The sequence below is a fragment of the Pinus tabuliformis genome, chromosome 5_2 (assembly GCF_031772625.1).
Source record: "Pinus tabuliformis cultivar Carrire ecotype Pingquan chromosome 5_2, CPIR1, whole genome shotgun sequence".
In the NCBI taxonomy this organism is placed as follows: Eukaryota; Viridiplantae; Streptophyta; class Pinopsida; order Pinales; family Pinaceae; genus Pinus; species Pinus tabuliformis.
This window is the reverse complement of record NC_142306.1, coordinates 870,214,653-870,240,970: the sequence shown is the minus strand read 5'-3', so window position 1 is coordinate 870,240,970 and position 26,318 is coordinate 870,214,653. Positions and strand designations below refer to the sequence as shown.

Here is a 26,318-nt window from a genome sequence, read left to right as displayed (position 1 = left end):
GGACTTAGAAAAATGGAATCCCCACTGTCAAAGAACATACTTCGTTCAGGTCAGGCATGTCTACAATATATTTCTCAAGTTTCAACATGTAACTTAACAGGCAGATATCCTCAAAATCAATGTTCAACTTTTAGGAACTACCAGAGTAGCCACTTAAAGGTTTTGGCAAGTGTCCCTTCTGCTACCTTCCTCTGCCATGTGCCTTAATATAAAGGTTGGCAAGTGTCCCTTCTGCTACCTTCCTCTGCCATGTGCCTTAATATAAAGGTAACCTTCTAATGCAATATAAACTTTGATGGACAAACCAGAGACAGCATTTTAGCCATCAGATATACAAGCACAAATATGTATTAATGGCTCCGAACACCATAGGGGCAATATCTCAATCACAGTAATGGAGATGATTGCAAAAAGAATATGATTACAAATCGACATGAGATCTTAAAGCAAAGAAAGCCCTCAGCACACCTTTTCAAATTCTGAATTTGAAGCAACTCAAGCAATTAGCATGTAAATGGGCAAGATATTACTATACAGCCTGATAATTCAGATACAGGATAACCCCTCGCCACTTCCAAATTTAAAAAAACAAAAAAAGCAAGTCCTGACTCCTAAGCAATTGAATAGGGAGAAAACACCAAAAATCAACTTTTACAGCTATCAGCCATTCTACATACATCTGAGTGATGCAACCATAGCAGTATTGATCTACAAATTTTATTAGCTGCCATCTTGTGAGAGGATTTCAAGTTCTGCCCACCATAACGGTGATAATTTTGGATATGCGGCTTCTGGTGATATTGATAGAGCCACTCTGAATTCTGAAGTAATATCTTTCATTGACAGCCTCTGTTCAGGATATGGACGAATGCATGACTGTACAACCTCACATATTTTTTCTAATTCATTGTACTTGAAAGATTTCAAGGAAGGGTCCACCATATATTGTATCATGTCCTTCTTGTCAAGGTATCCCATAGCCTGCAATATGATGCAACCAAATTCAGAAAACACTTGCCTGAAAAACAAATTAAGTTTTGTAAGTTTCATAAATGGAGGAGACCATACCCATTCAATGAGCAAGCCTTGCTCTTGGGCACAGGGGAGCTTTCCTGAAATGATTTCAAGCAAGAGTAGTCCAAAGCAATAAACATTGTTTGCAACTTCCAATTCCATATCAGAAAGTCCCATGTCACCATAGTTAATAAAACTCCCAGTTCTACTGGATGACTTCATTTGATTGCTTTTGATAACAGCTTCTTTCCACACATCTGGGTCTGAAAGCTGAAATAACCATTCTCAAACATTAAAGGGAGATATGATGTCACTTAAGAATAGAGAAACACTGAAAAGGAGTGTTCGAATTGAAAAAGACAAACTCGTTCCAAGTATCCAGATACCTTTGCTGCATAATCATCTGTCAAATAGACCGCATTTGAATTTAAATTAGGATGAATAACTGGGGGCTCCATTTCATGGTGCATATATTGAAGACAGTATGCTATTCCCATTATAATTCTCATCCGAGTCGCCCAGTCCAGATGTTCAGCTCCTTTATCTACATAGATCAAGAACAATGTTCTCTTTTCAACTAAAGATAGTAAAGATGCCTGGTTTCCATAGACAAATATTAAATAGCTGTATGGTTCTTTAGAATAGATCTTAACAATACATATAAAATTGCCCCAATGTGTAGTTGTCAATCAACCCAAGTAATTAAACACTTCTAAAGAACTGTGTTATTTTTTGTTGGGAAAAAGTACTCACTGTGAAGATGTTCAAATAGTGTCCCATTTGGAGCATATTCAAAAACCATCATTCTTCGGAATGGCTCCTCCTCCTCACAGAAGCCAAGAAGATTAAGAAAGTTTTTGTGGTTGATCCGACCAAGGACTTCAATCTGTGGCATGCACAAGTAGAAACGAATGAACTTTCATATTCAAAAGACAACCTTATGAATGACACCTCCTCTTCACCATAGGCAAGAAGATTAACAAGGCTTTTGTGGTTAATCAAGAAATGACTTCAATCTGTAGAATGCACATCGAGAAATGACTACAAATGTGCATGAAACCCATTTGCAACATGACAAGAAACAAGCTAATATGCCTTCGATATACATGATAGTTTCAAAAGAAGATCAAATCTTCAAGTACAACTCTTGCTTTCAACTTTTATGAGGAATGCTGACAGTAAAAGTTATAATACATAGATTAAAGGAGAAATAGAATGGGAAAAGGACAAATGACATTATTACATATGTTTGTACCTTCTTCCTGAAATATAGTTCTGAATGCTCCGACCAATCTTTTGCAAGCGATATTGTGGTGCATGTTACAGCAATTTCAACGCCACTTGACAGTGTTCCTTTGTATAACATGCTATCAGGCGTGGAACCAATGACATTACTAAACTCCTCACATGCTGCTTCTAAATCTACTCGATTTAGTTTTGGAACACCTGAAACAATGAAAAATATCATATCATGCAATCTTTACATGAACCGTGAATTAATTAAAGTAAATCCCTGTTCAAAAACTGTTTAAACCTTGAGAGTTACCGACCTCCACATCATCAAGAAAAGCCCACTGAATCTATGCAAAGTGTAATGAACCCCTTACCTTTTTGTATATTCCACGTGTAATAGTTAGAAATAGACCAAGGGGGCTTGTTACCATAAATAAGAGTGGGTTATCCTTACAAAGAAATCAAGAATTACTGTTTGCATTTTCTCTGGTTGGTATTTACTATTGGTTAGGTACCAAACCTATACCAACCAGCCTAAAGTGGCCGGTGAGGCATTTGAGGATGATACTTGTGTGAAGCACTTTGATAGCTTATGGTCCACCTTGATGCTCTTATGGTTCATGTATCCATGATGTTGATCTCACTTGAGTCCTTGAGTGTGTATTAGATAGTATTCTAGGTACAGCCAATATCCCTTGAGGGGTGATGTGATGCTTCTAAAACACTTCATAGAGGGCATTTGACCACTTTCCTTAATGATACAAAGCAATTGATGGACAATATTGGAGCACCTTTGAGGAGCATTGACCTTAATGAGGACTTCGCATGGATGATATGACCCTCCTCTAACCTCGGGACCTTGGTCGATGACCTCTGAGGCTAGGATGTTGGCTTGGAGAGCAAGTTCATCCTTGAGATGACAAGATGCCCCAAGGTTGGCATTGTACGTTCTTGATGGACGTTGCTCCTCTTGATGGTGATTGAGGATGATGATCATTTGGAACCCCTTTGCACTGGTAACTACACCTTCTATCTTGATGATGTCATGTCCTAGCTTGATGATGTCACTCTAGCACTCCATTTGACGATGATAGAAGCATTTGGAGGATGATGTAGGGCTTGAGAGGGATATTTTGGTGATGAGGCACCTCCTTTGGATGGAGAGACATGACTTATGGAATGAGATACATACCTTGAGAGATTCATTGCACCTTTTCATGGAGAGACATTCCTTTTTGATGATGACTTCGCCCTTGGAGGCATTTTTACTGACATGCATGGGTTATTTGAGGCTATTTTTCATGTTTATTCTTTATAGAGGCTATTTTTGGGGGGTGGCTTGTTGACCTATCCACCTTGTATCATGGACTTAGCAATTTTTAGGCATTTTAGCCTAATTGAGAATTAAAGCACTCGGTTTCCCACATATATAAATGAAACCAATTTGCCTCCTCTATTCATGGTCACAACTTGGATAATCCATCTCTTGAATCTTGATTAGTATTATTCTCTCTTACGCACTATGGTGGCCTAGTTGAACAACTTCTCTTCGGTGGAATTGTGATTTAATGTGATCTCTTTTCATGGATGCTTCTGGTGAAGCTTGGATGATGCACAGCGAAGTAAGTTGGTTTATTTGCTTTAACTTGGTATTATGTTTCATGGGATGTATGCTCATGTGCTCAGCTATTTTATTTCATATTTTCTTCATTGTCCCTTGTTAAGCTAAACCTTTCTTCCAAGTATTTGAAGAATAGATATAGCTTTTTCTTCAATTTAATCGTCGAAAAAATTGAAAAGCTAGATCTCAAACCCTAGGATAAACTAGTTTTTTTGCCTTGTTTGTTTGAATTTAGTATCACTTCAAGAAAACCCTACAATTGTTTGGATCCTAGACTCCATATACTGTTAAAATTGGCAACTAGGGCCAAACTCCATGTGGGTCATCTTATTTATGGCCGCTGATATTTTTCTTGGATTCCTCTCATCAAGAGGTGTAAGATTGATATAAAGATCATCCAATTCCGACAAGTATTCATGGAGATATGAATTTATTTGTATTATGGGACAATTCGTAAAGGTCGGCCAGCAACCAAATAACCCCCACTTGTGCTCAACATTTTAGTATAAAAGGTGGCTTGATAATCATTTAGACACACACTTCACTCTTGATTTCTCCCCACTTGTTTTGGGTTTTAGTGGCAAGAGAAATCTAGGAGGATGAAGCCCTAAACGCAGGGCTGGAGGAGACCTTATACGCAGCAAAAGAAGGATGCCCTAGCCGCTGTCATAATGAAGCCTAGCCGTAGTTGAAAGCAAGATCTAGCAGCAACCTTGTGAAGGTCTGGCCGCAGTTCAAAGGAGACATCTGGCAGCAGTCTAGGAGGCCTTATATGCTAGAAAAGGAAGACTCCATTCCACAGCAAGGAGACCCTCTACGTAGCAAAAGAGGGATGCCCTAACCGCAGTCAAAAGAGGCACCTTAGTCGCAACAAAAGGAAGATCTTTGAAGGGAGATCTTTCCACTGTTTAGGGGAGCATCTATATGCAGCAAGGTAGCCCTAATCCATTGCCATGAGGAGGCCTTAAAGGGCCCTAGCCGCATATCTAAGGAAGGGTTATAGCCCAACTTTGGAAGAGCCATGGCTGATGTAAAATGTGCCCTAGCCGCAGTCTATACATAGTTGAACGCAGACCTAAACACAGTCACCTTAACGTTGTTCTAGGCGGCATTTTGTGGAGGGTTTCATGCGCCCTAATCAGTGGTGAGAAGGGATCTGAATGGTTCCTTATATGCAGTCTCATGACTGCCCTAACCACAGCAAAAAAGAAGGTTTCATGTGCCCTTGACGCAGTCCATTAGGAGGATTGTTTAGGAGGTCTGCTATATCAAGGAAGACTATTATGATGCAGCATGGAGGACAGCATCTCATTGGAGAACTGCAGTGATTAGGAGCAATTCTAGGTCAGTTTTGATGGGCTTTTAGGGACTGTGGTTAGTACCCTAACCAGTCTCAGAATTGCAGCGTTGCAGCAAGTTCAAGTGTTGACATTTCTATAGGTTAAATGTTGTTGCGTTAATGATGATTGGACACTATCTGGGATACGTTTGCTACAAGGGTTGCTATGTGCTACGCCGCAGGCCATAGCACCATAGCAAGGGCTGCTATGGGCAGTCAAGGGTGTGTAGTACAAGTGTATCAAAGTGCAGCACTGTAATAATGAATGTTGCAATGAGATGCAGCATGATGGCCACAGTAAGGTGCAGCAGTATGATGTGTGCAGCATGATAATGAGGTCCAGCATGATGATTGGGTGTAGCACAGTGAGGAGCAGCATGGTGATGAAGTCACCTTGAATCAGTGAAAGCAGTATGTCTTCCATTCAACTCAGATCTACTACCTCATATGCTATCTTCTTAGAGAAGATCTCTGCTCTTATTTAGATAACTCAAAAGGTTGAATTCTGATGTATATGTACTATTTGTCTCTTTGTTGAACTATTGAAGAACATATAAGAAGAATTGATCAAGGGTTTCCCCTAATTGGCGTTTGTCCCTGGCTAGTGCCACATCTTGTGTCCTCTTGTCTTGGCTTGTCTTCTACGATTTATGTTTATGTTCTATCTGCATTTTACTATCATGCTAAATGTGATTGCTAATCTGGAATTGATATTGAGCTAAGATGTAAAATTGAAGTAAATTTGCTATCAGCATAGAACATACCTAAAATTAACATATACCCTAGATTGAGAAGGCACTAATCCATATATCTTGTACCATTCATTTATAATACAAAAATAGTTTTTCTTTTCATTTCACGGTAGATTAGGGTTAAAGTACAGCTAAATCTTATATTTTCAGCGTTTGATGATTTATTAATGTATGCCCTAGCAATAGACATTGTGCAAAAGAGCTTTAAAGAAGCAAAAGTGAAGCTTTTCACAAAATCTTCAACCAATTTCTAGGGCTAACATCAAAGTTCTATTTTATTTGTTGTTATGCACTTTATTAACCATCAAAAATTGTTGTAGCTTTGTCCCTAATTTAATTTAGCCTTCATTTCACATAGTTTAATATTTTCATAGCTAAATTTCTTGTTGTTATAAAAGATTGTATTACTACAATTTGTCAATTTAAAACCCTAGTTTACAATAGCCTTGAGTATTTTTTTCATTTGGTCTGCTAAAGAAACCTATTTGAGACTCTTTAGGCTAACCCGCAGCTCGCTTGAACCCAAATCTAGAATTTACTCCTTTATCCTCCTCAACCCAAATTTGCTATACCTTTTTCTGGTGGATTTGCACTGTAGTATCCTTAGGGGGCACTTAGCTTCAGATCATTGGGTTGCTTCATCCCTAAGCCCTACCAAGGAAGCCTCCCTTGTGTTGGATTGTGTCCTTCACTAAACAGTAGGGAGTGGCTACCGAGGTCACTGCAATGACACTCGAGTGTTGCACCCTGTCTCTAGGTCATGTTACCCACCACCTATGGGTAGTATGCATACGAGAAACATTTTCTCCTAGATGGTCCTTAGCCAGCAACCCCTTGCAACTCCCAAATAGCTCGATGTGCCTTTTTCTCCGCCACCTGAGCCAACCATGTGGTCCCTCACCCGTCTACTATGAATGTATGTTTGAAGGTGGGCCTCCCGACCCCCATCAATGGCCTTTCATTGGTATAGTTGAGAACTTTTTCTTACTTGTCATGGGCACTGTTGGGCATGGATTGGTGGGGGGATTCTACGGAAATAGTGGGTTAGATCTGTATTCCTATCTCCATTCCCAATTTCATTGTTACCCTTGTATCCTAGTCCCATGGGATCTCCTTTACTGGCCATTAGCTTTAGGGCTGGCACTACATGGGAGATCTAGATTTTGGTTGTGTGGTCCCACCTTCCGATACCACCTACATTACTCCCCTTCCACTTGGTCTCGTGTGGTCCCACAACTTATTGAAGCTTATTTCACAAAGAGCACTTAGGAACCAAGTTTTCACAAGGATTTCTTGGACTACGTACCTCCTTCACAAGGCTTGTTCACAAACCCTAGCCCTTGAAATTCCCTTGGCCTTAGAAAGCCTTATACCTTGCTTCTCAAGCAAGCAAACGATATAATTGAGCCTCTCTTGCGAATAGGCCTTAGGAATCACTCATCGTCTTTTCGTTGACTCATTCATCTAGTGATTCTCTTTATACAGAGTCTCCTCCCATCAGTGAAAGTTCGTAAAGAGCAAGGAGCCTTAGTTGAGGTGACAGTGAGCTATCGCTCCATTTTTGCCCTTGTCCTAATAGTTGCCCTTTTAGGATTCCCTCCTAGGACCCATGCTAGCTTGAGCAATAACATGTCACCTAATGAGCTTTGCACTAGGCTGCTAAATTTTTCTATAGCAGTCCTCACAGAATTAAGTAAATCAAATTGTGTTTTATAACTATTTTATTCCACTCATGCAAAAAACACACATTTATATCAAGAAGTTTGCTCATTTGTCGCAACTTCTTGGTCATCGATTTTACTTCAAGTGCATCCCTTGCTTGCTTCACTTAATACCGCATACTCTGCCAAGATCAATTCACAAATTGCAAATCCAATTTATAAGTCACTTTGAGGACAAGATGAAATACTTGTCTAGCTGACAGTGAGGTCATAAGATTCAATTAGTCACTATGCATACGTTTGGGTCCTTTAGAATATTTTTTTTCTCAATATGCTTTGACAAATGGTGTGGTGCCTACTCCATATGCCTAGAGTCGTGTAGTTTCTTGAGAGGCTAAGTCGCATAACAAGCTAACACAGGGGACAGAGACCATGGAAATACATGCCTGACACAAGATATGGCTAACCCGAAAACAAGTCATGGAGTACATTATATATATGCCATGGAAATATGTGTCAAACATCATTTTCATCGTGTCCTAAGATCATGACACGTTTTTGGACCGTGTCAAAAACGTGCCCTAGCATATTTCAAATTTTAGGACACATGTCCCAAGAAAACCCCCAATTTAAACTGTCGTGTCTTGGCTTTTTATCAATTTTTTGTCTATGTTCATGAGGTATTCCAGAGTCCAATTTGTTGTTTTCATTTTCACATCTTGATGGAGTTGAGACAACACCTTTCACCTTTTTCTCGCACGACTAATTGAACTCACTATGTCTTTTCTGAAGGCCACAAACTAGTGTGAATCAAGCTCAGACTAGCACAAATCAACCAGGTAAGATAATAATTTTATTTGTAAGTTAGATAAGTCTAGGTATGAATGCGTCTAGTGAAGACCAAAGAGCATGATTCCTCGCGAGTCGCCATATGTGCATGGCCTAATCATGTTCCTTTTTCGTTTGGGTGTGAGCACAAAAGATAAGAATTGAAACCAAAAATACAGAATTTGAACTATGTGGGAAGTGATGAACCTGAACCAACATGATAAGGAAGGGGTTCTTTGAGATTTGACTCTACATTACAAAGCCCAACAAGAAAGGGGTTGTATAAGATTTGAATTTTTATTAAGTGTGTGGGAAGTTATGCACCTAAGCCAGAATTGTTTGTTTATAAATCTAACTATACATTAATAATTTAATAAGAAAGGGTTTTTATGAGATTTGATGTGCGAAGTTATGAACCTAAACCAGCATGATAAAGAAGGGTTTTCTAAACCTGACTCAACATTATATAACTTTGTATAGATTGGTTGTTATATAACTTTATATTGGTTGGTTGGTATATATATCATTGATGTAGTAACTAGCTCTAAAATTATAAAATTGTAAATACTAAATTACTAAATAGATATCATCATGATTCATATCTGTAGATGTTTTAATTTCTAAAAAATATGGATCAGGCACTATCTTTTAACATTATATATAGATATAGATATATATATAATGTGTCCCATTTCCGTGGTAGTTGTGTCTCATGTTGAATACTTGTATTATGTGTCCTTCGTGTCTTGTGTCCTCGTGTCATGTGACTATATATATATTAGTTAACTACACATACAAAAATGAATTATAGACCAAGATTCAAATTTTTTAGAGTTTAGAAACTAAAACATTTCCCAATTTACATGACGACAAATTCAATCATACAACTTTTGCTCTTGATCCTTTTGTCTTACTAAAACAATGTTTTTTAGCATTTGAAGTCATTGCAACCCCACTTCCAACAGATGGAGCACTAACAGACCCTAAAGAAAATGGAGGGGGCAAAGAAAATGGAAGAGGGAGGACATCATCAATGGAGGCATTCCTCCCTTTCCTTTAACCTTTTCTAGTTGCCCTTTGATAATTGAGCCATAATTTCTGTGAAATAAGGAAGGTAATGGACTATTGTAGGAAAAAAACTTGAATATTGGTGGACAAATCCACTTGCCCAACACTTGGAATCCCTTCTAACACTACACAATAACCCTCAATTGCACTGCAAAATGTCTCGCACCTCCATCATCTTGAGTGAAATGAGCTGAACTGAAAGGGAAAACATGTTTTTATGGGTCATGGACCTCTTTTAAGGGGGAAACAACAAGGTCACATGTCTGACACGTGTTTGGCATGTGTCATGTAAACTAGACATGCCCTCGCATATCAGTGTCCAACACATAGGATACAAGACATTAGACATGTGCCGAACACACCTCAAACATGTGCCCTCACATATCGGTGTCCAACACATAAGATACCGAACACGGGGCTTGTTTGGACATATCATATTACTTAGTTGAGATGTTTCTTGTGGTGATAGGGGCAAGTTGGACATAGAATTTTCAAAGCAAGAACTCTTTGTTGAATTGTCTTTTATGCATAATGGTAAATCTCCAAGCATGAATAGGCTTGCTTGTGAGTTCTACAAGGTCATGTGGGATACCACTGGTGATGATTTTTTACTCTCTAGCTTCTAAATATTTTGCTTCTAGCTAATTGTCTGAGTTTCACAACTAGAGGTTGGTCAAGCTTATCCCAAAGAATGTAGCCAAGGATTCCATTGGTGACCGACACCTATCACCTTGCTCATTGTTGCTTATAAAATGATGGCCAAGGCTTTGGCATTGCAAATCTATTGGGTGGCAAAGTATGTGGTTCATCAAGAGCAAAAAGGATTTTTTCAAGGGAGATTCATTATTAACATTGTGGTTTCTTCCTAGGTGACTATCAAGTGGGCAAGGGAGACAGGTTAGTGGTCTCTGACCTTGAAAATTGATTTTGACAAAGCATATGATTGGGTTTATTGGACTTTTATTTATGAGATGTTGATTGCTTAGAATTTGGCCACCAGTGTGTTGTCATGGATGGATGTAAGTCTCTTGAACATTTATAAAAAAGAACTGCCACATCAGTAATATCAAAGATCAAAGAATCTCAAGAAGAGTTCAGAAATATCGAAGATCAAAGAATCTCAAGAGATAACTTAACTCTCACACAGTATTTGCCTCCTTCCTCAAATGGTGAATTTTCTGGAATTAACCACAATTTTGTAGCAATTTTAAACTCTAAAAATTCACTTCAGTGTGCTCTTTTCAGCACCCACATGTCAGACACATCGTTACACATGGGCCATGCATGACCAACGTGTCAGATATGTGTCCAGCACATGACACATACCTCAGGCATGTCGAACACATGGGACCTATCATCCTGTTTAGCCACCTGTCCAACACTTCGATACAGGATATTTGGGGGAACGAGGGTGATTCTAACTTCTACCACATATCCTATATCTCAATTCTCAACCTATAAATGTATGTTTCTACACAATACAAAATCAAAAGCGAGTGGAGTGAAAATTATCCAATCTTCTATCTTGGCAACGTGTGCTCTGGAAAAACACCAGTGGCTAACCACACAAGAATATACCAAGCAATCATTTCTCAAGCAATGATAAATGAAAAGCATATTTTCAGTAAGATATGTGCAGTATTATCTTCAGCTTACCAAAGCTGCCACTAAATAAATAAAATTTTAACATCAATCAATGAGCTGCAGTGAAGTTCTCAATGACATGTTCTTGAATCAAATTCTAAAGGAATTCAAAAGTATATCAGTCCGCTTGGGTGTTCAAGGCAAAAACTACTTTACCATATCTTAATTTTTTACTATGTAACTGTCATAATCATAAAGTGAATTTGAACTAACCTGTTACAAACACCTTCTGTAGTTGGCCACTTATTCCAGTTTTCCATGGCCTGATTGTCACCACATTACGTCTACGACAAATACAGATTAGGACTGAAGTTATGAGAAAAACTGCCACTACTGGAACTGAAATATAGTACTTCCATGCACTTGAAGATGTATGTGCATCAGAATGTGAGACAGAGACAGAAGGTACCGATGAATTTTTATGAGAAGAATTAGCGGAACGTGTAGTATAATTTAAATGTGATGAGCGTTTAGGAGAAAAAACAGGGGAAGGTGTAGGAGATGTTACAGGCGAGGGCGAGGGCGAGGGCGAGTGCACATGTGCGTGGGAGTGTGAGGGTGATGGTGATGGTGATGGTGATGGTGATGGTGAGCGATGGTGACTGGCTTTTGGTTTTCGAACATTATGTCCAGGAGGTTGGGTATTATCTGCTTGTTGCAAGGTTCTAGCTTTTCTTGTGGCTTCTCTCTGAACTGTTTGATGCAAATGCAGTCCTTCATTACCTGTAAAGCAGAAGAAAACATATCAGATCGAAGATTTTTCCCTACCAGGTACATAAGCTATTTTGATGTTTTTGTCTTTTCCCTGATTATGGTTTTCTGCAACAGCTTCTTCACAAAAGGTATGCAGTCTACAATCCTTTAGCTGATGTCCATATAATAGATATTACTATATCCGGAAAATCTCAAAGGTCTCCTACAGATTTCTTTTTTACATAGATCAGATTAGCAAAGACTAGTATTTGTCCTTTCTCTCCATGAAATGCTTTTAGCAGTGGTTTCATGCGGAGAAATACATCCAGTCTTACATCTTATGGCTTTGATAATGTTACAGCTCTAATATGTAATATGTGTCATTTTGGATTAATACAAATCTAGCTTTTTTTCGTACTGAAAAAAAAATGCAGAAGAAAACATGTCTTAGTTGTTTCATGGAGAAATACAAGCAGTTTAGCAAGAAAGCCTTCTTTGGAGGAATTCCTACCCTAAAAGAGAACCGAAAAACAAACAAACACAACCAAATAATAAACAAACAAAACATCTAGTCTCATTACGATCGAACGGGGGTCTAAATTTTACAAACTTGTGTCTGCATCATCCACTTCTCTTTCCACTCCAAGCTCAAACAACCCAAATATCTCCAAAATAAAAGTCTTTATACAGATAACAACAAAAAGAATATGAATAATTCAACTCCATACAGTACCTAATCTGTTTTTCTACCACAACTTATTGAACATTGTAAGGATTATAATTTATGTCTAGTGAAAAGAAGAGAAATTCCGATTGCCTAATAGGAGAGCTCAAGTACTGGATCAACCAGTTTGAAAATGCAATGTGACCAGACTGGTAGACACAAGAAGATCATAAAGAACCTAGAAAGAGGAGTTGGGCCTCAGTCCTGAGCACAGATTCTATACCAGCCGGGATGTTTCTGTTGGATGGAGTGCAGTTTTGGAATTGGATCTCAAAAAAAATTGACAATTCATCATTGGATCTCCTTATGGACATGAATGAAATGCAACCAGTACATGCTCAAGCAGTAAGCCTGTTAGGCTGGATTGAAGAGAGATGCCAATGATCAGCATGATGGGGCGGGCATGCTGTGAAGAGAGAACGGTTGCACAGCCTGCTCTTGTCAAGGATACAATGTCGCAGACAAGGAATAGTTAGCAGCAGGCACAACAACTCCTCTAAATATGGTAAGGGTTTCATCATTTTTATACAGTTTGCAACTGTACTTTTGCTTCATGTGATGCAGACAGTTTATTTGACCTACCACTACTCCAGTCCCCATAAAAGCAGTCAAAAAGCACAGTGCTTTTCTGCGAAATCTCTGGAGATATATTAGGGAAGTGCAAGGTTCCATCCACAGACTGATTCCAGCCACTGTCAGCCCTGAAGGAAGGCAAGGAAGTGTCTGACAACATTTTGGTTGAAAACAAATCCAGTAGTAAGGTATCATACAACTCCTGTACCTCTCTCAGAGCATGACAAGCTTTTCATGAATGTCTCAAAAGTTGACCCAAAATAGACGAATATATAAAATTATCGAGCTGTGGCTTTTTCTTTCTGCTACAATTTCTCAGTATGCAAATTGTTGTAATTCTTAGTTTAGCAATAAAATATGTTTGCCTTTCAATAGCTGGTCTGCTATGGAAGTCCACAATTTATCATTTACAAAGGAAAATAGTAGAAGCATCCTAGCAAAGACACAAAGAGAGGCTGTGGTTTTCAGATTAGGTTCACTATATCTACCTCAATCAGTGGTATATCTGTTGTGTCAGGCAAATATGGTATGTAAACCCTGTGGCTTCTATCCTAGTCTGCAGGAAAAGTATACCTTAGCCCAATTGGTATTCTTCAAAGCCTATTTATTCATCCTTGGTGTTGCTTATATTAACTCAAATAATTTACTTAAATTTGTATACCTGCATTTCCGTTAATGTGTGATATACTTTCAAGCCCCATTGACCTATTTTGGTCATTTGTGGACATCAAAATAATTTCTCTTTCTTTAAGTAGGGACATGAACTCTGAAAGAAGTGGACTCAAGTAAAATTGGCAGTGGCTGCATGTAAGCCTTTCCATATAACATATTATAAATTGTTTTTCTTCAATAATGCAAGAAGGGAGAAAATCATTAACGCAGGTTATGAAAGAAAGGCACTAATATAATTACTGTTTATGAAATATGTTACATTTTGATAGGAGTGTCACAAAGGCCTCATTAACCATAAACAAATTGACAACTAAGTTTTTTCCTTCATACTAGCATTTTGTACCTTTAAGAATCAAAAAGCCGCGTAAACACAACAATGTAAATAGCTAAAAAGGCTTGCAAAAATAGACAAACATACCACATCTTCGCTGAAAGTGATGCTCAGATATTTGATCTTGGAAACAATTCCATTGAAAGCTTGACCTGAATCATCAAATTCGACGAGATTCTACTATTAACATAAATGACATCTTAAAAACATACAAAACAATCTGCAAGAGAAGGAAGATTTGTCTTCACAGTGAAACCAGTAAAATGTTGACAAGGAAAAATTGAATGCTTACCATGGTAAGTGATCTAGACAAGAAGGGATTTCTCCTTGAAAATAGTTGAAAGAAAAATCAGCTTTCCTTAGGTTCTTCAAACCACATAGGCTGACACTGCAAATGATAGAATATAATCAATACAATCAAAACTGATACTCAATTGACCGTGCTCATAATATTGGCATCACCAATACAGAAATAAATTCCGTTGCCAACTTCACTTCTTATTAAAGACGCTAGAGTACTTGACAGAAATTTTCAAGAGGACAACACAAGCACTATGCAAGCATTGATACTTATAAACTAGTGCACTTGAATCCTAGGGAAAAATCAATCAACAGAGATAGTTATAATTATAGTAAATCTTTAATAGTCCACTTTTTAGGATAATAGGTTGTACAGGAAAATGTGGACAGATGAATACAAAACATAATCTCAGTAAATGGCCTGCAAGAATGGATTTTGCGCACTGCAAAGCATTTACAAAAATAGACACACTAGAGTATTGGAAGGAAATTTTCAAGAGGACAGCATATGCGGGGTGCAAGCATTGATATTTATAATCTAGCACACTTGAAGTCCTAGAGGAAAAATAGACGGTTCTAATTACAACCTATCATTATTAGTCCACTTTGAAGGATAACAGGTTGAACAGGAAAATGTGGACAGATCGTCAAGAAACATAATCTGAGGTAAAGTCATGCACGAATGGATTTTCAGCACTGCAAGAATGGATTGTAGGCATTGCAAAAATTTGCATTCAGTATGTGTAAAAGCCTTAAAATACATAATGAAAACAAAGCTTCCTAAAGCCTTCTCATCTACAGTGATTGATCCTCAATCTTCCATACCTGATAAGCTTTTACAACAAAAATGGGTTCGGTAATATGCCTTGGTCGAATATTCTCCAAAGGTCTTGCAGATGGGCTGTAGAGGTTTAACATATTATTGTGTGTTTGGAAATAAACATAAGATTTAACAACCCTATAGTCATTTATTTTCAAAAGTGAAGAATTTTTCTTTTAAACAGAAGCCCTATTCATAGAACAGGCCAAACTGTGGATTGCAATAAAAAGCAACATACTGTACATAGTAGCCAAACAGTCAATATAATTAATCAGTGATTAACGTCTAAATTCCCCATTTTTCTTAGAATCTAAAATCTTTTCATCTGCAATTTTTAGCTGAATTTTCCGTTACATATATGGAGAACCAATAGGATTGAAATGTCAAGCATATGAAGGTAGAGTATCTGGACAGGTTCAAGCTCATTATCTATATGTCCAGGCATAACAAAGCAATATGTATTGCATATAACCTTCCGTCATGAAATTCAAATGTACATGCAGAAAGCATACAACTTACAATTTATGACCTACAAGGTCCTCATACCTTTTGCTGGCTTTCTGATTTCTAGGGTCAAAACCTGGTATAAATCCAGACAATTGATTTCTGTCCAGCTGTAACTCACAAAGAGAGATAAGATTGCCAAGTTCAGGTGGAATGCTGCCGTCAAGTTTATTGCCTGTGAGAAGACTGCAATGGCAATTACAACAAAGCTGCATGGTCAAGAAATGTTCAGCTGGTATACAAATGCATATTTGATCCAACAAGATAAGCCATCACTTACAGGCTTTTGAGGGTTGACATATTTCCCAGATTTGAAGGAATCTTTCCAACCAAGCCATTATGTCTTAAATTCAAAAGCTCCAGATTTCCTAACTCTCCAAGTTCTTTTGGAATGCTCCCTGAGAAATTGTTCCCACCAAGGGCACTGTGGTTGCCATTGAAAAACACAATAAGAAGATCTAATGTTTAAGCTACTACGATAAAAATAAAACCTGCAAAGAAGCACATTCTATAGCCAAAAAAGTGAACTTTCAAATAATAAAAAATTCTAAGAATCCAATCTGTAATAGTCCACACATAGAAACACTCAAAATTTAATCTCTTCACAAGCATTTAAAAATAATAGTAACAATAAATCAATAAATATTAAACAATTGCAATCATAACCAAAACATATTGCATAAACATCTTACCCTTGGGATTTTAATGATAAAAAGACAAATAAAATTATAAAACTAAATATTGACCCTAAGAAATTATTATGATCCACACCATGTTGCCTACCATTGTTTTTAGACCATAAATAGCATGTTTCTATTCTCTATGGATCATTATTTACAGGAAATTATACTTTCACCAGACAAACAAAATCCCTATAGATCTCATTACCTTAAAAGTTTTTTGAAAAAATGACTAACATATTTAGAGAATACATTGAAACTGTATCCTCATCATGATGAACACCTTGCAAAGAATTGACAACAACATAAAATTATACGCTTTATTCCAAAGCTGTAATTACTAAATAGCATTATTGATTGTTATAGGCTTCAAAACATAGCTTTACAGTCCAATTTTAAGTGTTACAGCCATGAGACTGACTTATCCGTTACGCAGCATTGGTAATAACAAAAAGCATCAGAAGCAAATTATGCTGAAATACAAGAAGATTACAGAAGCTACTAATCAACCAACATATATCAATTGTCTCCCGACGGTGGGTGTTCACATGGGAGCAATGTTATGGGAAATGAACCGGTGATCGAACCAGAGAACCATCTGAACCAGGAACTGGTTGGAACCAGTAAAAAAACCAGTTGACCAAAATACAAAATATTCAAATTTTAAAGAAAAACATATATATTCATGTGCATCCATATGAATCCAAACCATTTATACACACATAGGCAAACGTTCTCATAAATATAGCATGTACAGGTGCACATAACCAAAACAGCACCGAGTGCAATCCATCTCTAAACCAAAAATACATCAACAACCAGGCTCTAGATGGCCTCTAGCATCCAAAAAAAATCATGCTACAACAAATACCTACATATCATCAAAATCATTGCCTATATTGGGATCTTCGTCATCAATATCACCCTCTAAGAATTAAAATACGATAGAAGAAATGTACCATGTCAAGTCAAGATTTTGTTTGAGTGAAGGGGCATTTTTAGTAGGGTCATGAGAGAGGAGTTCAACAGCCAATGCCACTGGCATCAAGGTACATAGAGGACTTGGTGCTCTTGAATAAATACTAGTTCCACACCCTCGTACATGACAAAATCCAAAGGAAAAGTTAGAATACCCCCAAAGCTAACTATTAAATTTGTTGGATTTTGAGTGAGATCTAAAATTCTACTTTATCCATATAAAAACCAATGAGGTTGGAAGTTGGAACCACTCTCAAACATCTTGAGTCGATTCATGGTAATATTAAAAAATTTAGTAAAAAGATGAAAATGAAAGATAAAAGGAGAATGTCAACATTACCATGAATTAGCCCACGAGGCGTATAGAGCAGACGGTGACAGAGTGTTTTGTTAAGGCACTCCATGGTGTAAAGGTCACATGTTCGAAACTCCGTGGGCAAAAATCAGCCATTTTAATGGCTGGTGTGGCCCAAGCAAGGTGTGATACCCAGGTGATTTTGACGATTTAGATGCCCCTGGGTCAAGCCACAAGTTAAGCGTACCAGTCATCTCAAAACTCACATTACCTAGCAAACAAAAAAGAAAAACATTACCATGAATTGCATAGCAATAGCAAGGCCATAGGCTTGAATGTTAGCCTACCCCACCCAAAAATTCTTGTTTTCTTAAAACAATTTGCATTTAGAACGTCTTTGGTCACAATGTACAGAACCGATCGGTTCAGTGAAAATAAGTTGGTTCGATACCGAATTGGCCATTTCCAATTCCAGACCTCTAACTGGACCAGTTTGACCCCCAAACCGATTGGACCGACCAGTTCCACCGTTTCAGGCTAGTTCCAATAACATTGCATGGTAGGGCATCCTACACAGATTGAAATAAGAGTTGAGCATTTAGAGAAAGGTAGCAAAACTACCACCAAATGGCATTCTACAGGCTACATGTTACATTGTACATTCGCGCCTAATGGGGAAGTTGGTTAGTCCATAAGAGGTCGTTGAAGTGACTATCTTTGTCGTGTGGGAGTCATGGGAAGGATCATTCGTCCCGAATTTGGTTTGTGGAAGCATCTTGGTGACAATCATGGAAGTTGTTGGGCAATAAATTAAGTATTATGACACAGGATAGTGGGAGAAGGTTATAGCTAGGTGACAAACCCTCTTCCTATTGCTTATAATATCACTAACAAACACTCCTCGCAGGCTCCCAAGGGATTTTTCGGAGTCGCCATTTTTGCAAGAGACTAGTTTAAGGGGAATTTGGGCCAATGTCCATCTCACGATGGAGCTATTGTTGTATGCAAGCTTAGTTGTGGTCATTAGCTAGAAATTAACCAACACAAGGCAAGTCACATCTGACTCCCTATGGACTTGGCTAAGGAGTTTTAGGTTCGTCAGTGGTTTGTTCTTTCAATTCCCCCTTTGAGCCTATTTCCAGAGGTTCTTTTCTTTTGCCAGACCAATCTCTCTTTGCCTAATTTACTAAAGATTGGGGTTTCTCTAACTCTCTTCTCTTCATTGGTCTACCACATCGTGTTTATGCTCCTAGCCTCCTAGTGCACCTATTTTTTTTCTTGTCCCTCCTCTCAGCCCCTTCCCTGATTACGAATATTCTCTCCCTCTCTCTCTGTGTTATCCCCCCTTTGTTTTATCTCTCTTTGTGCTTCTCGTGACATGGCTAGACATCGCCTCTACTCCACTCACTGAGGAGGCAGGAGAGGCCATCGTAGCCCCCCTCTGCAGCCACTAATACATCTCCCCCCTCTATCAACCAAACCCATCCTCAAAGTAGCAACTCGCTCTACTATGGCAAGATGCAGGGATAATATCCCTAAAGCAGTCCAGAAAGGGATTTATGATGTTGAAGACCAAGTCAGACACGCTAGAAGATTAATTCCTAACATGCCAGTCAATCGGGATACCAAAGACTAGATACTTAACTTGGGAAACTCTTCTAGAGCTTGCTATTCCTCCTGCATGCAAATCGTTAGCCTATATTGGCATATGAAACTCTCATGGGCAATGTGCTTATAGATAGAGCAGACACTCAACAAGAAATGATAATCTACATGGTTGGGCTAACAGACAAAGTGAACAAGCTCAACAAGAGTAACAATTCTTGCCAAGAAATTGGCACACATTGAATTTTTTCCTTTGATGATGAGAGTGAGAAACACTCATCGACCTCGATGCACTCACCAACTAAGTAATGATCAAGCAATCCAAAGGTTTCAAGCAAAGCATCTATAAAGGCATTGTCATCCTCATGTATGTTATTTTGTGGTTTCGTTTATTTCCTAGTTCTTTTTTTAGTTTAAAAGCCAGTTTGCTAGGCTCTGAGATATGCAACGATAAAATTTTGAACTTATGCTACTGGCCTAATTTCCCAAGTGGGAGACCAGTAGCTTGTGATAATAATCTATGTACATATTTTTTATAGAAATATAAAAGGCCTGATCTTGCAAAAAAAACCATATATCAATTGCGAAAAAACAATTACAAGCAATCAAGTTTACATATCAACTAAGCATGAAATTCTAGAAACAAGCTTGTCAGATACATTCTATTCACCTCTATAAATGTAGCAAACATGTGTAACCTGTTGAATTTTGCCACAAGAGGACAATAGAATACTATTTCCTTCCAAACAATTACTTCCTAATGATCTTCACACTGCATTCTTATGCCATTGATATCACTGAGCAATTACACTTCAAAAAATATCAACAATAAATGCAGTGGAATGCCAGAAACAGTAAGGATCGTACAAAGACAGCCATGCACAATAGAGACAATATTTTTACCTTGGGAGACCCAACATTGTGAGAAAACCCAACAATTTTTCTTCAAGAGAAATTATTGTTCAACAAGATTTAAAAATCAACAATTTGTCTAGAAATTGGTGCCAATAATACAAGTCAAATACCAACCAAACCTGGTCAAAACTCCAGCAAGTCAATGTTGGTCAAACCATTAAAAATGTCAAAAACTCAGCCCTATGGTCAACTCTATTCTATTATGCGGTCAAACTCGACCAATTCGACGGTCAACACCCAATCAAATAGCTCAGTCGAACAAAAGATAAACTCGATCAAATAGAAGACAAACTTGGTCAACAATTGCATTCAATTCGACTGGTCAAACTTGTCTAGATCTCGATCAAACTCGTCCTTCTAGATCACATGTGCGGTTGTCCAAGAGGGATAGAAGACTTGCTTGGTGGTGAAAATGAAATGTCATATCATGTATATATACTTGTCGAATGGCGGTAGAAATTACCCAAGGGACACACTCTATCGTTTGGCTGAGCTGACTTGGAGAACTGATAAATATATATATATATATATATATATATATATATATATATATATATATATATATATATATATATATTTAATTCTTCACAATTCTTTTGGGTCGACTTAGGCATGCAAGAATACCTCCTGATGCTACAAAAAAGCAACACTCCCTATTAGCGAGGGAGGTCTTCTCCTTGGTTGCAAACAGATTTCTCCTTACATGAAATTTCTCCTACACAAGGAAAAGTTCATGAGCTTGCTATGTTGATGTAATGTCTTTTCACATGAACGTTTATAGATCACTCCATCTTGGAGTAGGTAATGCGACTCCTCACATGCACATTTATAGATCACTCCATCATGGAGTAGGCAATGTGAGTATCCTGGGCCATTTACCCCTTGCCAAATCAGCATGGCTCCTCAAGTAAATGTATCAATCTCCTCTGATCAATTCAGCATGTCCCAACCGAAGTCCCATGGCTTCTCAGGATAGGATCTGCCCCTGGGCCATTCACCCCTGACCAAATCAACATGGCCCACCCAAATTAGCATAGCTCCTCAAGTGAACTACATCAATCTCCTTTGGTCAAATCAACGTGACCCAACCAAGTCTTTTTGGATTCTCAGGAGAAGGCTTGCCCTTGGACCAATCACCCTAACCAAATGGCTTCTCAGGTGAATTACATCAATCTCCTATGGTCAAATCAACATGACCTAGCCAAGTCATTCTAGCTTCTCGGGAGAAGACATGTCCAATCCTACAAAGACATCAATAATCCCTCTCAACGAGGAAGACATTCCTCATCACGCCAAGCTTGTCCTTGAAGTATACAAACTTTGTTGTAGACAGAGGCTTGGTGAGAATGTTCATAATCTGCTTGTCTGTGGATATGTACTAGAGCTTCATAGCTCCTCTATGCACCATGTTTCGAATGAAATGATATTTGATTTCAATGTGCTTCAACTTGTCATAAGAAATTAAATTCTTCGAAAGCTTAACACAACTTTGATTATCACAAAATATCAAGTCCGTCTCAAGCTCTGAATTGACTAGCCCTATAAGTAGCTTCTAAAGCCACATTGCTTCCTAACTTGTGGCACTAGCTATGATATACTTTGCCTCTATTGTGATGAGTGCAACGAAAGTTTGTTTCCTGCTAAGCCAGGATATCATAGTTGATCCCAAGCTAAAGCATCACCTCGAGGGGCTCTTTCTATCCTGTGCACTCCCAACCCAATATGAATATGTATATCCCTACAGCCTCACTTCACCACCTATGACATATCTAAAACCATATCCAGTTGTAGCACACAAGTGTCTCAACACATGCTTCGTTGCAACCCAATGTACCTACCTTCACTCAACCATTTACTAGCTCAGGGTGTTCACTACAAAGCAAATATTTGGCCTAGTGTTAACCAAGTACATCAAAGATCCAATCAATTGCTTGTACATTGTGGGATCCACCAAATCTGAATCTGAAACAGAATCACTCAACTTCTTCAAATTGGTCACCATAGGTGTAGCCATGGACTTGCAGTCCATCATACCAAATCTCTTCAAAATCTGGATAATGTACTTCCCTTGTCCGAGGAAGATCTCATCTAGTCTCTACCATACCTCCAATCCCAAGAAATAATGTATTAGGCCAAGATCCTTCATCTCAAACTCTGAGGCTAACTCACTCTTGCACCTGCACTTGACGATGAGTCTCTCTGCCCCTATAACGAGTAGATCATCAACATATAGTACCAATATCAGAGGATCACCATCAACAACCATGTAGTAAAGGTCAAAATCCACAACACTCTTGGTGAAGCCCAAACTCATCAATCAATCCTGGAATACCATGTCATGGGTGCTTGCTTGAGTCCATACAAAGCCTTCTTAAATCTGCAACCATGCGACACCTTCCCAAGTACCTCGAAGCCTTGAGGTTGCTCTATGTGTACTTCCTCCTCAGTCACACCATTAAGGAATGTGCTCTTTACATCCATCTAATGTATCATCCAACCCATAACAAAAGCAAGAGAAATAATAGTTCTGATAGAAGTGTAACTTGCAACTAGAGCAAATGTATCCTCATAGTCCTCTCCCTCTTTCTAGGAGAACCCTCTTGCCATGAACCTCACTTTTTATTTCTCGATGTTGCCATTTACTGCATGCTCGATTTTATAGATCCACTTGGAAGCCACCAATGGCTTCCCCTCTAGTCTCGGAACAATCTCCAACACATTGTTCTCCATGATGGACTGATACTCCTCCATCATGGCATCCTTCTAAACCTATTGGCTTACTGTCCCCTCATATCTGGAAGGCTCAGAATCAATGATGTGGCTCATCAACGCGACATAACTCAAAAACTTATTTGGTCGTTTTCTCTCCCTGAAAGTACCTCTGGGAGATGCATGCCCCTCTGCATCCTGCAAAGTGTCACAGGCCACAATGACCTCTTCCTAGTTACCACAGCATCTCTAGGCATGTCCACAGGCTCAACTAGCTCTACTAACTCCTCCTGATAGTCTAAAGGGTGATTGACTTGAACAGAGGAACATTTACCAGCATCCTTCAGATTCTCCTTCTCTTCACTATCAATCTCCAGGTGGGACTCTCTAGACTTCTTAAAGGCTACCTCCTCATCAAAAATAACATCATGACTATCCTCAATCTAGCTTCTTCCTCTTTTCCTTAGGCATGTGAATGTATATTGGACAACCAAAGGTCCTCAAACAACTAACCTTTGGCTTCACTGCTATGAATGCCTCCTCAAGAGTCTTATCCTCCAATATCCAGTGAGGACTCTTGTTCTAAACATAAACAGTGGTATTGTATGCCTCTGCGCATAAGAACATGGGTAGATCATGATCATGAATCATCACCTTCATTGCTTCCACTACTAACCTGATCTTCCTTTCTGCAACTCCATTCTGTTGAGGATTGTAAGGAACTATCCACTCCCTCTTGATCCCTACCTCCTTACAGAAATCACTAGATCTCTCTAAAGGTAAAATCTCCTCCATTTCTGACCTCAAAACTTTGTTCTTCCTTCCTGTCAAGTTCTCCACCAGAGCCTTGAACTCCTCAAATTTGCTGAAAACCTCATCCTTGGGTCTTCATGTAGTAGATCCAAGTTTTCTGAGAGAAATCATCAATGAACATCACATGGTATAAGTACCTACCCAAGGATGATGTTGTCATAGGTCCGCATACATCTGAATGTACTAGATCCAAGATCCCCTTATCATGGCTCAAAAAATATTTCTTGGCATTCTTACCAAGTGCACAACCCTTACAAACGCCAACATATTCTACCTAGAGCTCTAGAAGACCAGTAACCATCTGCCTTAATGCAGGTAAAGACCTATAATGCATATGAGCAAATCTTCGATGCCATAACTCACATAAAATCGCATTGTCATGTACCAATGCCTGGGTTGGGCGTCGTATCAATTTGTATAGACCTCCTTCTCGAACACCAATTACTTTTGTTGAGTCCATGCTTGAGCCCTTAAGAACCCAACCCATTTCTACTTTATTTAATCTCAATCTTGTGTTGTTCTATTGTGGCTTCTCCTTCCCCCTAGCCTTGCTTTTATAACTTTACATTGAACTAAATCCCTAACCCTAATCCTAATCCCAAAATGATTGATGAACAAGATTAGATCTCACCTCACTTGAGATCAAGGGCTTAAATTAAAACATATTCACTAAACTAAATAATTTATTTTAGTTTTATTAAGTTTCTTTAGCTCAATTATCCAACATAATAATTATATGTTTTTTCTAAGTTAGAAGCTTAGGCTAAGTTACATTAGTAACTGGCTCACACTTGAGCAAGTGTTCTAAGGAGTTCGTAGGCGACTTCTTGCATGCCTAAACAGACAGGCCTGTGCAGAAGTGACTACCCAAGCTACAACCATCAACGTAATGTGTATTCTTGTCCACACCTATACATGTAAAATTCAAATGATATCAGAGCCACAGTGAAGAGAAGCTGAAGAATTGAGTGTAGGAGCCACGGAAGCAAGTGAAGGAGCCAAAGGACTGTATGATCAAAGAATGTGTCAAGGCATTGGAGTGACACATCAGGTAGAAGAATTGTTGGTCGAAAGAGAACTTACAAGCAACTTCACTGTAGGAAGGGAGGCCTACTCAGTTGCAGGTCCATGAGGAGTGACTATAGCCATCAATAATTAGAGTCACCACCTGCCACCAACTGAAAGTTTAACATACCCCAAGCAGAGCCACATTATGATAAAATTCCATCTCAACTACCAAGTGCAATGTACCCAAATCACAAGGTACACAAGAACTTGAGCAAGTGTTCTAAGGAGTTCGTAGGCGACTTCTTGCATGCCTAAACAGACAGGCCTGTGCAGAAGTGACTACCCAAGCTACAACCATCAACGTAATGTGTATTCTTGTCCACACCTATACATGTAAAATTCAAATGATATCAGAGCCACAGTGAAGAGAAGCTGAAGAATTGAGTGTAGGAGCCACGGAAGCAAGTGAAGGAGCCAAAGGACTGTATGATCAAAGAATGTGTCAAGGCATTGGAGTGACACATCAGGTAGAAGAATTGTTGGTCGAAAGAGAACTTACAAGCAACTTCACTGTAGGAAGGGAGGCCTACTCAGTTGCAGGTCCATGAGGATTGACTATAGCCATCAATAATTAGAGTCACCACCTGCCACCAACTGAAAGTTTAACATACCCCAAGCAGAGCCACATTATGATAAAATTTCATCTCAACTACCAAGTGCAATGTACCCAAATCACAAGGTACACAAGAACTTGCATTCTTAAGCTAAATTTCCAATTCAGATATGATTTGCATGATTCGAGAAGCATGCAGCGAAAAAGAAACTCATGCAAACCATAACGAAGATATATATGCAATAACCAGAAATACAACCAACACTCAATGCATATAAATAATAGCTATCATAACATTAAATAGTAAATAAACACAAAGGAAACAGAGCTTGAATGTAATTAGCAGTGAATACTTACCTTTCTCAACAAATTTCTTCAACTAGCTACATACAAGTCACCTGAGTTAGGACTATGAATCCACAAGGACGGGCGCCTAGGCCAACTCGACTCTCACACATGCAATCAAAAATCTCATGTTGTCACAATTTACACAGACACGCAACAATCCCATAATGTCACAATTTACTCAATCAGTCCATATCCATCTCAACTTCCAACTCTCTTTCCCTTTCAGCCTACACAACCCAAAGAAAAGAATCCCCTTCTCTGTAATGCAGTCCCTCAAGGTATTTCATTTCACTCCATAACTCCAATGCTACTAGTCCAAAAATGTCAATGTTGGAGACTCCAGAGATTTCTCAGCCATAGACGATTTCCTCAACAATACCAATGCAGCCATGCATTCCTCATCCTCACATGCTGGACAATAACCAATCTTAAAGCACAACCAACTAGCAATGGCTCTCTCCTATAGAACTCTTCTTCACAAGAACCAAGAGCTAGAATGAAAGATGAATCCGCTAACCATCCAAAAAGAGGGTTGATATATGAACGCTTCCAATGTGCTATGTTGGCATCCCAAAAA

At 38.6% G+C, this 26,318-nt stretch overlaps 1 protein-coding gene across 2 annotated transcripts in view; it reads right to left on the bottom strand.

The window, feature by feature from the left end:
• Positions 1 to 330: 330 nt before the first annotated feature.
• LOC149162088 (protein MALE DISCOVERER 2-like) overlaps positions 331 to 26,318 on the bottom strand; it is a 39,088-nt gene continuing 13,100 nt past the window's right edge. For both annotated transcript variants that reach the window (XM_089437129.1, XM_089437128.1), the window contains exons 5-14: positions 16,058 to 16,201; positions 15,820 to 15,963; positions 14,446 to 14,541; positions 14,241 to 14,305; positions 11,374 to 11,883; positions 2,270 to 2,460; positions 1,768 to 1,900; positions 1,401 to 1,558; positions 1,069 to 1,284; positions 331 to 981 (exon numbers count right to left, since the gene is read on the bottom strand). In XM_089437129.1, coding sequence (XP_089293255.1) covers positions 721 to 981; positions 1,069 to 1,284; positions 1,401 to 1,558; positions 1,768 to 1,900; positions 2,270 to 2,460; positions 11,374 to 11,883; positions 14,241 to 14,305; positions 14,446 to 14,541; positions 15,820 to 15,963; positions 16,058 to 16,201 — 1,918 coding nt within the window. In that variant the 3' untranslated portion in view covers positions 331 to 720. The remainder of the gene's footprint in view (positions 982 to 1,068; positions 1,285 to 1,400; positions 1,559 to 1,767; positions 1,901 to 2,269; positions 2,461 to 11,373; positions 11,884 to 14,240; positions 14,306 to 14,445; positions 14,542 to 15,819; positions 15,964 to 16,057; positions 16,202 to 26,318) is intronic.